The sequence below is a fragment of the Bidens hawaiensis genome, unplaced genomic scaffold, assembly GCF_021521415.1.
Source record: "Bidens hawaiensis isolate Kalapana, Puna unplaced genomic scaffold, B.hawaiensis_p1.1 tig00037157_1, whole genome shotgun sequence".
Lineage (NCBI taxonomy): Eukaryota > Viridiplantae > Streptophyta > Magnoliopsida > Asterales > Asteraceae > Bidens > Bidens hawaiensis.
The window spans coordinates 100746-116972 of NW_027505459.1; the positions used below are offsets into that span (position 1 = coordinate 100746).

General features: G+C 35.6%; 1 protein-coding gene across 1 annotated transcript; it reads right to left on the reverse strand.

Moving 5' to 3' along the window:
- Positions 1–4575: 4575 nt before the first annotated feature.
- On the reverse strand, positions 4576–6481 carry LOC143613317 (gibberellin 20 oxidase 1-D-like). Its single transcript, XM_077087056.1, has 3 exons — positions 5774–6481; positions 5346–5667; positions 4576–5139 (listed from the first exon to the last, which is right to left on the reverse strand). The coding sequence occupies exons 1-3, from the start codon at positions 6319–6321 to the stop codon at positions 4876–4878; spliced, it is 1134 nt and encodes a 377-aa protein (XP_076943171.1). The 5' UTR covers positions 6322–6481; the 3' UTR covers positions 4576–4875.
- Between the last annotated feature and the right edge of the window lie 9746 nt (positions 6482–16227).

Below are 16227 nucleotides of genomic sequence, written 5' to 3' on the forward strand. Positions count from 1 at the left end.
GTTTCCCATCTCTGACAAATGCTTCAACGACGTCCTTCAAGTCTAAGCATTCCTCGGTGGTGTGGCCTTTTGTCCTGTGGAAGTCACAGGATTTGCTTTGATCAACGTTTGGACGCTGTCGGATTATTGGAGCCTCTGGCCATGGGAGCCTCTCGGTGGCAAATATCTCGGTGACGCTTTTGGTGAGTGGCGTCCATCTGGAGTTCCGGTTCGACGACTGCATGTTATCCCTTCCGCCTAACCGAGGGTGCGAGCCAGATGAGGTGTCAAAGTTTACCCTTGACTGCCAAATACCAAGCTTCCTCTTTTTGTTTTGTCGGGCGGTAAGGACGTTGTTTTCTCTTGTTTTTTGAGTGTAGAGGTTTGTGCTCTGGGGAAGATCTCTACCCAGTTGCTTTTCCGTTTCCGCGAAACGTTTAGCTGCTGTCATGATGGCATCCCATGTGGATGGCATGCCGTCTTTACCCGTCAATGTGCGGATAAGCTCTGGGTATTCGGCGCCTTGGATGAAAGCTGCGCGAACAAGATCCTCGCTTATGGTGCCCAGACTCAGCTTCTTTGAGTTGAAGCGCGTGATGAAGTCTAGTAAAGACTCATCTTCCTCTCGGATGCAGTTGAGGATCGTCCATTGCTCTTCGGTATCATTTCTTTGTTGACTGAAGTGTTGGCTGAACTTCTGTTGGAAGTCCGCCCAATCGTAGATGTGGTGGACCGGTAGACGGTCAAACCACGCTCTAGCCACTCCAACCAGCGTCATCTGGAACATATAACACCACGTGGGTTCCGTCCAGTTGCTGACGGTTGCCCCCGCTATGAATCTGTTCAAATGATCGTCTGGGTCGGATATACCATAATAAGTTCCGATGTTGGGCATCTGCTTGGCACTCTTCGGGGCGATTGCTTCCGCAATATCCTTGCAAACTTGGACATTCCCGAATTTGCAACAGTTGGTCTAAAGGTTTTGGAGAAGTCACGTGGGTTTCCACCCGAGTTTTTTGGTTTGAAGGTTTCTCCAAAATTCCTTCTCGGTTGGAAGTCCGTTTCCTTACGCTTCCCTTTCGCCCTATGGCGAGGGTTTGCGTCGCTGTCGGATTCCTCCCGATCATCATCCCAGTACTCGCACTCATTGCTCATGTTGAGCTGTTGTCGAGTGCTTCCAAATTCGTCAGCCTGTTGGAGTGAACGTAAGCGTTCATCCAACTCAGCTTGGAATTCCCTCTGACGTGCTTCCGCCCACGCTTTAACTTGATCAAGTGTTTGGCGGGGGAGCCTCGTCTGTTGTCTCTCCCACTGGGTATCGGTGAATCCCAGTGAAGGATTGTTTACTGCACTTGCCCCGGCTCGGGTAACCGGGGTAGTGTTCGTAAAATTTACTGCACTTGCCCCGGCTTGGGTAACCGGGGCAGTGTTCGTAAAATTTGTGTACCCGCCGGTGTTCCCCCCAGTAGCTGGGGTTGTGGTTACCGGGGTTTCTTGGTCACTCGCTGGCCTTGGCACCGGAGTAACCTTAACCATCTTTCCAGAAGTTTTGAAAAAACTGAAAAAGAATTAGTTCTAGCTTTTATGCACGGATGACGCCAATGAAGAAACACTAGACGACCCCGGCAGATTACGGATAATCTTAGGGTCAAGTAGACGTTTCCCACGAGGGTTAGGTCCGGCAAAGATGGTTATTCTTCTGATGACCTGCAAAACAGACACCGTGAGCTCGTCACTGAGAAGGGGGGGTACCTCCTTGTGACCACCCTCCGGCGTGAGAATCAGACTAGATTGCTCTGAATATAAGTGTATATTAAGAGAAATGACTAGAGCAGATATCAGATAATATATGAAGATATAAGATGATGATACCGTTCCAAGGTGTTGGAGTATTTATAGCCGAAGGTAGGTTTCCAAGCAGGTACAGCCAGCTGTATAGTATTCCTTTTCTACCAACTGTGGGCTACGCACGTGCCGTGCTGGTGGTTGGTGGGTAGGCAGCGGCTGATAATGACATGGCCGGCTGTGTACTATTCCTTTTCCACCAACTGCAGGCTATGTACGTGCCACGACAAGGGTTGGTGAGTAGGCAGCGGCTGATAGTGACATTTTGTACTAGAGCGTGCTCCTCCTCGTACTGTTGTCGGTGAGCTGTCACCCTGTGATTGGTTCATGGGCTGCTTTGGTCAGATCTTGTCTATTTTTTCCATACCTTGGCATGTATAGTACAAAAGATCTTCCAGAAGCGTACGGACTGGCTCATTTGGGCGGGAGTATTCCCGCCTTGCTCATTCCTTCTTCAGGTGACATTACTGAATTATTGAGAGTTAGTGCCTTGTGCGTGTAGCCTTGCTATTAGTGCGGGTAGCCTTCCCTGATGGCTTGTATCCGCAGCTGCGGGAACAGGCGGGGTACTTCACCATTGGGAGGCTTTTCCTGCGGGAACAGCTGGCGTACTGCGCGTAAGGTCTTCATCTCTGAGCATGGTGGGTCCTACGGAACCAGTTGGTCCTTGCGCAGACGTCCCTCTTCAAGGTGAGTCTTGCGGGTCCAACTGGGCTCTGCTGGGACCTACCTCTTCAAAACCGATGCGTATTTGCATTTGTTCATTTTCCATGTGATCTGTAGCTGATTTTTCGAACATTATCGACGGATCTTATCAGTCGGTAATCCTCACATTTCTCTTGGTGGAAATGCTCGCCAACTCGCTTGACCAGAACATAAGTATATCAATTTTAAAATTACTTACCCTGATTATATGTGTTTCTTAATGTCATTTTCTTTATTTCTTAGCCAACATATATATGGGTTCACGAATCAAACAAAGAACTTAAATTTTGGGCGCATTAAAACTAAAATGTAAAGGGATACTAGTAGCATCCTCAATAAAAGTTGATGGGTGGGTCATGCATAATAATGACGTAAATGTGAGGAACTTCTTACAAGGAGTTTGAGTCTATTGCAAATGAATTGAAAGACTGATAAGCAATGATAACTCATCACAATCCTTCTGTAATATCCATCGTGTATTGGCGGTGTGCGCTTCGTAGAATCGTAGCTAGTAGATGTATAAGTGATACCTTGGGATGATATGTCAATAATATGAGTCGATGAAGTCTTTATCCACACTCTGTTTCCCTACAAAACTTCATCGACATATTATCTATGATTCCTATCTTCACCAACTTATGTCTTCTTCGGTTAAATTCGTGTAACTTGAAATGACCTGAATCACTAATGTATATTGATGATAAAGATTAAAAAGAATCTTCATACTATACATAGTTTTAAGTTCATATAGTTTTCTAATTTTAACTTTTATGCATTTCTTATCAGTCTGAAAAAACTATTTATTTTTATTTGAACACTTCTTTCTCTCTCACTCTTTCTCTCTCTCTCTCTCTATATATATATATAATACACCAAAAAAGAGCAAATTAAGATATTCATTTTTAAGTAATTTACAATACTTAAAGCATGAGGTACATGTGTTAGTAAGGGTAAACTTGTCTTTTAAACACAATCTATTCAACTTACAAGTTTGGTCCCTCAACTTAAATCATATTATGTTTTTAATTTAAGTTGTAAACTAACTTCCCACCCATGATTTTTAAACGACTATAGCCTTTCCAAACGTTAATATTTTTATAAAAAAATTACACCATAAAAACGAGCATTTTATTCTCTTTAATTTGGATATGATATTGTTATAATTTTTTTTCATTTTAAATAAATTAATATGTTACGTAGGGGTGTTCAATATCGGTTTTGATGGTTTTTAAGTTAAACTTGTGAGTCCAACTGTTAATACTGATTTTTTTGGCGTCCAAAACCAAACTCAATCATTGAAAGTTGAAACCGAATCGTTACTAACGGCCTGGTTCCAGTTTGGTTTCACAGTTTAAACTTTAATAATAAATTTAGTTTAAAATAATTATTAATATAAATGTACCATCAATTTTAACTAAACACCTACTTGAGAGGATCATAAATAAAAAATGATAATTTTAGACACATAAATGGTAAATATTAATGGAAGATCAATGACGTGAAACAAAGATCACAAAATGAATCATACTGCAATTATGTTAATTTGAAGTTATATAGCCAAGTTATTTGTAATAAAAAGATTATGTTCAATTAAATTTTAACTATATTTAATATATATTACAAAACATATCTAATAATTAATAATAAAAAACATTAAAATGCGGTCAACATTTACAGTCTGGCCTGGTTTCATATGGCCGGTTGCCACTATAAACCGTGAACCAACCGTTCACTACGTTTTGAAAATTTTGAAACCGACCAACAAACCGAAAGTAAAAAAAGAAAAAGAAAAAAGAAGTTAAACCAATGACCGGTTTAAACGATTTCAAGGTTTTAACCGAACCATAAACACTTATATTTGTTACGTGATTAACAAGTTCAAACACCCGCTGATGCAGCGGGTACCCATCTAGTATATATATATATATATATACATATATATATATATATAAACTCTTATTTTAAGACTGAATATGGCATAGGATGCCCAATTATTTTACCAATTTGATTATTTATTTCAATAATTTTTTGACATATATACACATACAAGTAGAAGCTAAGGAACTAAAGTAAAAAAGTGATAAGTGCATAAACTTTTCTACATATAGTCCAAAAGGAAATAACAAAATTGGCTCATTTATATGCTTCTCTTTATTCCTAGTTTTGCCCCATGAAGATTTAAATCTTTCACATTTTCCTCCTTCAATTTATGACCATAAAGAAACAAAAAAGGGAAAGTTTTAAAGCATGCATAGATCTTCATGCACCCTCTTGGACAATCTTTGTTACAGTTTTCAATGTCTTCTTTCTTAAGTAGCATTTTAAAGAAAGAAGAGTACATCAAGTTCAACTTGTTTTTTGTTGAATCCAATTTGAGAAAGCTTTGAGGGTATTCATGTCAGCTCTGTAATGCTTCTGAGTGAACTCAAGAAAGGTAGACCATGTAAAATCTGGATATATCCTAGGGTTTTTTTCATCCACCAATTGTTCTGGCGGGCTCACCACCTTATCTTTCTTTGGACATAGAAAGAAAGCAAGTGACTTTCTAGGAGTTTTGCTATTTACCACAGCCCTATGTAAGCAACTTTTATATCTTCCATTTGAAAGTGCCTGAAAATTACAGGTAATCAGATTAAAACACAACCAACTACAAAAAACAATTAAATAGTGCTGGAAAAAAAGCCAAAACAACAAATAAAAACAAAAACAATGCAAGACCAAAGGAAAAAAAAAAGAATCCAATTAGGTTCCATCCTATACTATATAGCCGTAATATATAATTACAAAGAAAACATAATCATGAACAAATTGATTACCATGAATGTGTCGCCGATGTTGACAACAAAAGCATTTGAATTGGGTGCAATGGAACGCCACGCGTTGTCCACAAACACTTCTAGTCCACCAACGTTATCTTGGTGTAGGATTGTCAAAGATGTTGGATCACAATGAGGCCCTGTCCCTAAGGTAAGGTCTGGCTTTTGACACGGTGGATAGTAGTTTAGTCTCATAATCGAGTTATTTTCTTCGAAGAACTCCTTGTAGTGAGCGCGGCTCACACCGAGGCTCATCCCAAGTAACTCCATGATCCCAAGTGAAAGTCTATTCATGGCATTGCAATACTCTTGATACACCTTCCTGTGATTATAATCAAATCATTTAGCATATGGTAATAATAAAGTATATATTAATACTAGTTTATTTAAATAAAAAGAGAGATACATATAATTGGAATTGAACATACCCAAGCCGTACAAATTCTTCTCCCATTTTATTTTTAAAATAGTCCTTGACTATGTCTGACGAGTTCTTATCGTCAGCGAATTGGAAAGAGAGTGTCTCTTTCCAAGGCAATTTAGATGAGAACCGTCCAGTGAAGCTACTGGCATAACCGCAGCTTTCACCAGCTTTTCTTTGAGCTCTTTGCTTTTCTGAAAGCGGGAGCTCAAAAAACAAGTCCATATACCGATGGGCGTCAGATATTAGGTTTGCATCAACTCCATGATTGATCACCAGGAAAAAACCATGTTTCCGACAAGCCTCGCCAACGAGGTTGGAGGCTTCCTCAGTTGAACATGACTGTCCAGAAAGGAAGCCTCCTAAGTCTATCAAAGGAACCTCAAGTTCCTTTGATTTTTGGGAGTTTGGTTTCTCATGATCCGGCCATATGAACTGTTGGGGTATGCTGGCTTCGTGCCGCAGGACCGATGCATCGAAAACAAGTGACCTTTGTTGGTCTTCTTTGAGGGAAGACATGGTTGATAGATTCTTGATCATGCAATCTATAGCCATTGCATTAATTAATTATGTTTGTTTTAGTAAATAGAGAGATGGGAAGAAGTGATGAAGGGTAGATTGAGTTTGAGAGGTGTGATAAAAGAAACGCCAAGGCCGTTTATATGGGTAATCGGTGAACCTCCCTGTTTGGAATCTTATTACACAGGCCCCTCTATACATAGTGCAAAATAATACTCATTCACATCAGATCAAACAAAATATATAAATAAATTATTGCATCAAAATCAATTGTTAAAAGACCCTTGTTTTTTTCTTCTTCTTTTTCTTTTATAAAAGAAGATTTAAGTGTGTCAAAATAATATATATATTTCATTGTTAATAAATGAAACAAACATTTAATAAATATATAATCAAGTAACTCTTGCTGATATGATTATAGTCAAATGATATATTAGGGGGTAGGAAAGTCACCATACGGGTACGGTAATCGGGTAAGGTACCCTCTTAGGATACACCACCCCTTGGTACGGATATTAGGGTAATTGCATGATGTGCAATTGACTTTCAATATTTACCTACCTAATCATTTATCATCTTTATAATAATTTTAAAAAAAAAAACGGTTTTATGGTATTTGAGAGGAGCGCTGCAAGTGATCAAGGGTTTTTGGGGTAGTTTGGTATAAATGACATACCAATGCAAGATTTGTGAAACTGTAGGATAGTGTCTTGAAGCACCTCTTCCACCCTTAGACTCAAAATGCGTAAAAAAACATGTCTTTTGGATTAAAAACGTTGCATCTTTTGACAAGAGCGAAACTTAGTGAGGACCTAGGGGGTTCCCGGCTCACTTTTTTTTTTGCGCAGTTATGTAAATTTTTATGTTTTCGTCCGAAAAGTTATGAAAATTTTATATATATAGGTAAATTTTGTGTTGCAAAGAAGGGCCTCTAGTTAGCACAAATTGCAGGCATATATTAAATTTCTTTTGTCTTTTGTAGTATTGACAGGAAAACACTTCCCGATGGACTTTTGGCGTTTTTTTTGGGACTTTAATCCTGTTTTTTACCACCGTAAAACTCTATTTTCAATTTCTCATTGTTTGTTGTCTGGAGTTTGAACTTGACGAGGGGTGGGGGTGGGGGAGGGTCCACCATTAGGGATAAAATGGAGGGGCTTTGATCACCAAAGTAATGGAGTTCAATCATCCAAAAAAGCAACTTTAGCCGAGGTTTGATCTTCTTTTCATTACTCTTAACATTATTGTTCAAATCACTATTAGTCTATTATGATATATTTTGAAATATATACATTTTAAAATAAATAAAGAGTAATAGTACGTTCTCAGTATTCATTCTAACCTCAAGTATAATATATTTATGTTAATATAGTGGATTGGTATCCATGTTAATGCAACAACTATACCTTGAAATATCCCGCCAATAACAATGTTATTAGTAGAGTCTGATAAGGGGGATGCAGGTATACCTTACCATTATATAGTTTTTTTCTTTTTTTAAATTCATGACTACAAAATTACAAATGCTATTGGAGTTAGTATTCTTTGGTTATATAGTGCATATATGAGCTTATAGATATATGCAAATCCAAGAAAGTTACGACATTATAATGTGTGGAATGAAAGACTTTGGTTACATGCATAACACCAATAAAGACACTTTTGTGGAAGACAAACATGATTCTCTTGAGATCTCATTGAAATTATGATGTACTATCCACTCAATTTTCATCTTCCTTTTAACCCAATGTATATATATATTGGCCAACAACACTTTAGATCTCGATCTTGATCTTGATCTTGATCATGCTAGCTAACAATGAAATAAACATCCTTTGCCCATTGGTGAAGTCAAGTTCCACAACCAACATTACTACAATGGAGAATATATCTCTATCAAGAACTATGAGTATAATTGGTGGAATCGTACATACATTATCATTTATCAATCAATTGCCAAGTAGTTTCCGCGCACTATCGATCTCCCCCCTCCATAAATCAATGGTAATTAGGCGATGACTTTTAGTTATGGAATCTATTTCTACTTAAGTACTGATTAAACTTAATTGTGACCTAATGTTGACAATGAAGTCCATAATACCTACTTGTATTGGCAGTCAATGTGCCACTAAGAGCAGTGTGAATTGGGGTGGGGGATTAGGTGCTATCATGTCATGGATGTTAATATGATAAATTGTTCAAAGACTTAATCTTTTTGTTAGCCCAACAGTTAACATCTTTAAAAACCACTAGGACTTCATATATATAGATGAATCGATGACTTGTTTGATATGTGCATTGTTGGAAGATGTGGGAGCCACATAAGACATGGGCATTTTTGTCTTTAAATTACCCCCCCCACCCTGGTTGCTAAGTGTGTTTTGTGTGTGAGAGAGAGAGAGAGAGAGAAAGGAGGGGGAGGGTCCATAGTTAATCTAGTCAACCCTGGCCTAACAAACAGCTTAACAGTATGAACTCCAAATATTTCAAAAGATATGATCAAGTAACCTGTATGGTGGCTGGCTTGAGTCTTATTTATGTCTAGGGTTGGACCACGAGACTATCTTTTATTCATTTAGGGGCTGTTTGGTAATTTTGTGCTAAGCCATTAAGAGGACTACCCGATTAAGAGGTAGATTCTAAATCGTTCAGTATGTTTATAAAACTTACCCATTATAGGTTCGATGAATTATTAAAAGGTGTCTTTTAAGTGAAGAAACGTACTCTATCTCTGACCTATTCAAAACTGCATACATAGACTTCGGTCCGCTAATTCCTTGCAAGATCATGGATTTAGGACGTGCACACAAAGCCCATAAAACTCCAAGAGACACAACAATATGCAGTACGTATTGGAGCATGTGTCGCTTAAACTGACACATTTTTTCTCATTATTTCTTTCAAGATTTCTCCATCAATGAATGGTTAATTAATATACATCTCTGTCATCAAAATTCTGAGTCATCTCAAGCCAATTAGATGCCATGAATAACCATTCACCCTACCTTTTGTCCCTTTTTCTGCTTTTTCTCTCGCTAGAAAGGAATCTAACTTATTTAAAAAATGTAAAAATAGAATTGGGCTCATCCCAATTGTTGTGATATCTCCAAGATGCATTAGAAAATAGTGAGATTGAATTTCATATTTGGAAATTGTCCACTAAATTTCAAATTAAAAACGAGTAATTAATTAACATTTAAATTTCTAAGATTTAACATGCGAGTACCAACAAACAATCCAGTTAAATTGGAATCACAATATCCTGCAACCTAAAACATTTGTGTTAAATCAATATGGGATCAATTAGCATAAGCAAACTCAAGAAATTTTGGTTAAGAGTAATGTAGATAGGTTTGCGATAAGGGCCGATTCAAAGATAAAGATCAACAAAAGAAGATAATGATTTGAATTTGAAGATAAATTAGATATAAGGTTATTTTGTTTAGGAAAATTGGATTTTAATAATCCCAACTTAATGCAGTTGGCCGATAATAATCCTAACTTTGAAAATAGCTGTCACTGGTCCCAACTTTCACACTATTTGTTTTCACTGGACCTATGTTAAAAAAAACTTAACGAAGTTAAGTTTTTTTTCAAATTTTAAATTAATATTTTAGGGCTTTTGATCGGAATGAGGATACGAGTCGATTTATGTAAAACTTACCTTCAAACGGTTGTCCAAACGACTAAAGGATGCCTCAATTCCGGTGTTTAAACTTTTATTTAACAAAAATCAAGTTGTTTGAAACGGCGTTTCGAGTTAAGTTTTACATAAATCGACTCGTATCCCCATTCCGATCAAAAGCCCTACAATATCAATTTGAAATTTGAAAAAAACTTAACTTCGTTAAGTTTTTTTTAACGGAGGTCCAATGAAAACAAATAGTGTGAAAGTTGGGACCAGTGACAACTATTTTCAAAGTTGAGATTATTATCGGCCAACTGCATTAAGTTGGGATTATTAAAATCCAATTTCCTTTTGTTTAATATATTATATGAATTTGTTTAGGTTTAGTAGTTTGGCTACTTTTGTATATTTAATTAAGTTTTGAGTTCGAGTTGGATTAGTATATAGGTTTACACGTGTAGGAAACATCACTTATCATTTGGACCTACCTAAGGAACTAAAGGTATCCATAAGAAAATGTTTAACCAATAATACAAACTTAACTACACAGAGATAAACCTTAAGTGTGTGCAAATGTAAATTTTACTGATAATTGTATGTTGATTACGGTCACTAATGAGTTTATATATGATAATTTGTTTACATAATACCACATCTAAATATCGTTAATTACAACATGACATGATATACCTCTGCAAGCTAAGGTGAAGAGCGATTGTAGCTTAGAGCGTAAAAATGTGAATCTTTGAGTCGACAAATCACTTGTAAAGATGTATACATTTTGATTCTCCATCAATATAAACAATGCACCTGGTTTCTCTTGTACTACTTTTAGCGAACAAAGTGAAAATCAATTTCAACGTGCTATATTCAAGCATAAAAGACCGCACTAGTCGCAAGGTAGACTAGATTAGCTCCCCATAGAGTGGGAGTAGATTTTGTATTTATCCCAAATTCTTGAAGAAGAGCTTGTAGCCATGTTGATTTATATTACCTAGAGCAATATATTCTAACTCACTTAATTAATGACCTTGAAATGATTTAAAGTTTCCGTGAGGTTCGGGATATAAGGTTAAAACCCAAATATATAGAAAACCCCCTTGTGGGTCGATGGTTATCTGAGCTCACAGCCTAGTCCGCATCTGAAAAGGCTTTAAAGAGTAGAGGATCCTTGCCAGTGAAATTCGTTGAAGACCGGTAGTTTGGTTTCAGAGTTGTGGGGAATGAGCTAGCAATGATCCATGAGTACATGGTGCCCTACCGTAGTATTCTTTTGATTGTAGACCAGTGGTTTCCTGTCAGCACAAGTGTATACTAGTATACTTTGTTGACTGCAAAGACCATGTCTAGCTTTGAAATAGTAATACATTGGAGTGTCCCAATAAGTTGTTGATACTAGTCCGGTTATGAGAATAGAGGGTTGTCTCCAAATGATAAAACTTGGGAGATGCGCTTTGAGACAATGTAATTTCAATGCTTAGAATGTAGTCAATGTCACGGAGATCATTCAGTATAAGAGTAAGTGAAACACCCAAAAATAAAGTCGTAATATGCCTATAGGTATCTCGACATAATGTCGATTCATTAGTGTTTTTTAATACTTAGCTAAAAATGAAAATAAGCGTAAAAAATAACTATAGCTTTATATTCAGAATTTTATAAAAAACAACTTCATTATTAAATCTAATTGAGAAATAAAGAATAATTGTACAGATGCCACGGCCGTACCTTGTTGGTAAAAAGGGGAAAGAAATTCCGAGTGTGTAAATGGAACTTTATTAAAGTTTCAAGAATGTAGTGTAAATCGATTAAAAGAAAAGAAAGAAACTTTATGAAAGTTTAGGTGTGTAAATCAGACACAATTCAAAGTTTTATGTGTATATAGCACAAAAGACAATAAACGTGATCAATTTGATAATAGGTAAAGTGTTGTGGTAAGTTTGCAAGAAATCATAACTAAACAATTCGCATTGATAGTGTAACATCTGCTATTTTTCAAATTTGAAAACCCGGCCCGTTTAAAATTTTAAATATTTTTTATGTCCATTTATGATAAGAAAGAATTGTTCATTTATATTAATTAGATATTTAGATCCATTTTCATTCTTAAAATCGCTTATTTTTACGTTTAAATCGCATTTTATAAAATTCATGGGGTCAAAACTGTAACTTTTAAAAATCTGATTTTTTTCCTTTTGTGTCGCCGCGCATTGCGACCATTTTGTAGGTCCTCCTGTCGCGCTACGCAACAGGTGTGCAAACCATGTAGTTCTTTTTTTTCATTTTTTTGTTGATTCGGAGGATCGTTTTCGCGTATTTTCTAGATTATTCGATGTTATTATAATTAAATATTATCCCTAACTTAATTCTATAACTTACACTACAAGTTTCATGATTTAATTGATTAATTGGAGTTATTTTTGGTATAAACCTAAACCCTAGATCAATTCATTCATAACCTATACCTTAATACCTCTGTCATGTTGTAAATTTCGTGGTCTACATGCATCTTAATCGAAATCCAAGCAAGAAATTAAGTGTTCTTCATTCTATGACCGTCAAAAGTCAACATTTTTTATCTTCTTTTCTTGGTTCCCTCTATTTTCATTCGTTTTCCGGGTAAGTTGTCTTTATGAAAGTTGTGTGTTTTTATCTAACTAACAATATCCCTCCATCAGTTTTAGTTATCAAAGGGGTTTTGCTAGTTAATTTTACTTTGACCCGTTTAGGGTTCATAAAAAGTCAAAGCAGTATTTTTTCAATTAATCTATCTTCATATCAAAATTAGCTTTCTCTTTAGAAGAGTTTTGGTTTTGTTTTTACATTTTACGTATTTTGGACCAGAACCCGAACCCCGATTCATTGATCGGATTATGACCCGCATCAGCTCATTTAAATCTTGTTTTCATCATAACTTGAAAACCGCATTAAGTTTTTACGTAATTCCAGTGTTGCTAATTGCTCGATATAATTATGCTATTATCTGTAAAAAAACTAGGATTGTTTTCTTGAGTTGGGTTAGCTCGCTTGTTTTTCTTGTTTAACAAATCAACTCACTTATAACTCGAAGGTGAGTAATCATCTCCCATTTTTTTTATTTAAACATTTTGGGAACCTTATGCGTACCTTATAGTACTTTTGTATATCGTAGTATATCAATTGCAAATCTTGAATATTGTGTGGTTGATAAATTAAATGTTGCTTATTTGCTTAATTGTTTATTTATCGCATTCAGAGAGGTCCGTCATAATCACATTAAAGTATGATCTTACGCTGTCTTAGTAGCCATCGATTGTGTTCCTTTAATTGTCAACCGACACCATTAATTGTATTTAATTGTTTTGCATCGTCTTAGTAGCCATAACATGTGTTCGTGATGATGGTCAAACGACACCATTTATATTTCTATCTTTAGTTGTTGATACTCGTGATATTGATTTGCGGTTTTTCTTATATTATATTATTATTAATGAATTAGTGATTACTTGCTCAACTTTATGCTGAAAAACCTATTATATTTTTACGCATATTGCAGGATATTACATAAAGTGAAGTGAAGTATGAATAATTAGTTGGAATTTAGGTTTTATTATAATAAAGAACAATTTATATGTTTAGTTTGATGTAATAATTTTGAATGATTTTGAATATTGTGAAACTCTAGTGTACGATGATTGAAATAATTAATTAGTTATTGTCACTATTTTTATTTTAGTATCTTTTGAGCTATCATACAATTTATGTCGCGTTCGGGCATGTTCCACCATTATTTTGGTGTGTGACAGATTGGTATCAAAGTCGAAGCCTATAGGATATGTTGTTAAACGTAACGACCTAATAGCATCCTTAGTGTCCATATACGTGTTTATATGTGTGACATACTTGTTTAATTTTTGTTCATAGCTTAATTATTAAATTGTTTATTTATATTATTGTACACTAAACACACACAATTCCGAGGCTATGCCTCAGTTTTTAAAATCAAGTTCAAAAACCTAGATTTTATTATTTTATTTTGGAAAATTTCTTAAGAATTCCCACGGTTTTATTTTTAATCATCTCTCCATAAGGCTTGAACATATGACATGTTTTCGTAATAACTGGAAGGGGGAAAACATTTATGATTCGGGGAAACCCTTGTGGGCATAATTTGAATTTTGACAGTTTTGACCCCTTGACTTTATTTAAATGCAATTATGACATAAAATACATGAAACTTGAGTTTCTAAAATATTCCAAATATAAATGAGCAAAAATTGATAAAATTAACATAAACTAACATGAATGAAAATCTAAAATTTTAAACGGGTCAGGTTTTCAGGTTCGGAAGTTGACAAATGTTACAGTATGGGCTGGGCAACCGTTTAGGGTACGATTTTGGTCTGTGGCATAATATAAACCATTATATATATACATATAAGACTTTGAAAAATTATGAAATGAAATTGGGCCATATAAACTAGAAAAATAGGCATGGTTTAATCTCTTAATATTTAATTATAACTATAATATAAACAAGAACTTTGGTGCCGCATTTGGCACCGTATTGTTCGATGAATTTCGTTTTATAGTTCAGTCCAGTATAAGCATAATGAAAATTGATCAAACGTCATTTTTTTCAGTTCCGGTACCATAATAAACTTGAAAAAAACCGACCGAGTTCGCGCAAACTCGCTACCTTATTTAAATCCCATGACCGATAACGCTCGGGTTTACCAATGCTTATGTTTACCGAACCCCCCTCCTCCCAAAAAAAATAAAATTGGTCGTTGGTCCACTCAATTTTTATATTTCTTTTGTTTTTTAGTTTCGATACCGTAATGTACGTTATCAAAACCGACCGAATTCATGTCAAGATACCGCCTCATTACTCGGGACCACAACGCTTGTGTTTTACCACCGCCCGGGTTTGCCAACCAAATAAACATCGTCTTAAATATTTTGTTTTCTTATATGTTAATTTGACGAATTAATTTTTTGGGTTTTAACGCTAAAATTTTACCAATGATGTACATATCGTAACAAATGCGGCCTATATTGATCGAATTCGTGCCAACTCATCATCGTGACGCTCGGGTTTTACCATCGCCCGTGTTTCAACGTTGGGGGTTTTACTATTGCACCGGGTAAAAAAACTAGTTAGGTCAATAAAACTGAAAAAAAAATGGTCTAGTATTAAGTGAAATTAGACCAAAATAATTAAAAAAAAAATGGTCTAGTTTAGTCTGGTTATATTCAATTGGGTCAAAAACGGACTAGCAACAAGTGAAAATTAGAGGGAAAAATTATGTAAGTTCTGTTCTTTATATTTATCTTGGGCATTCGAAATTTTAAATATCACCCTGTAATAATAATAACTTTATAGTTAATATTATTTCGATCATGATTATTGTTCATCATTATTACTATTAAGTTTATTCTTGGTATTTACAAGTGTACGTGTGTATTAAAATTATAAAGGAAAAATGCGTAGGAAAAGTATGTTTCACACATGTTTTAAGAAATAATGTTGGAAATTCATTAGAAAAAGTTTCATTTGAAAATTTTTCCGATAAAACTATTTTTGTCGGAAAATCTTAGGCTAAAGGTTGTCTCTAACATATTTTTGACGTCATAGAAAACGATCCGGTTTTCTAGCAGTGATCGATCCGGTTTTCTAGTAGTGATCGTATCGTGAACATGTTTAATCTTTAATATGGATGATGCCTTTCTATTCATAACTAGGAATTTAGCCGGCGCAGGTCGGTAAAATCTGGGTAGTGGTAAAACTCAAGCGTTGTCGGTCTCGAGCGTTGAGATGATAAGTCGACATGAATTCAGTCGGTTTCTCACGATACCAAAACTAAAACAAAAATGACAGTTCGTCGGTTTTCGTTACGGTTATACTGGAACTAAAACAAAAGGCAGTGACTTTATGCGATTTTGGTCGGTTTCTTTCTTGTTCGTTATGCTACCAGAACTATAACAAAAAATAAAAAAGAAAATTCGCATCCGGTCGGTTTTCGTTACGTTCGTTATGGTACCGGAACTAAAACAAAAAAAAAACAAATGACATCAAAATTAGCCCCGGACGTTGATGCAGTGAGTTTACACGAATTTAGTATGTTTCCGTTACGTAAACAAAAATTGACGTTAGTTCGGTTCTCGTTATGTTCGCCATACTACCAATACTAAAAAAGAAAATCAAAATGGTATGGACAAGTTTGGTGTCGCCACTTGACTAGCGGCACCAAACTTCTCTTTTATATTATATAATAATTAGGCATTGTCATGAAGGACGATTTACTTTTTTTTACTGTGTAAGGAATATTGAA

Excerpts from the sequence above, each read along its gene's own strand:
- LOC143613317 (XM_077087056.1), bottom strand. The coding sequence starts at position 6,321 with ATGGCTATAGATTGCATGATCAAGAATCTATCAACCATGTCTTCCCTC. Across the intron at positions 5,668-5,773 it reads GAAGAATTTGTACGGCTTGG|GAAGGTGTATCAAGAGTATT; the intron begins GTATGTTCAATT and ends TTATAATCACAG. Across the intron at positions 5,140-5,345 it reads ACATCGGCGACACATTCATG|GCACTTTCAAATGGAAGATA; the intron begins GTAATCAATTTG and ends TGTAATTTTCAG.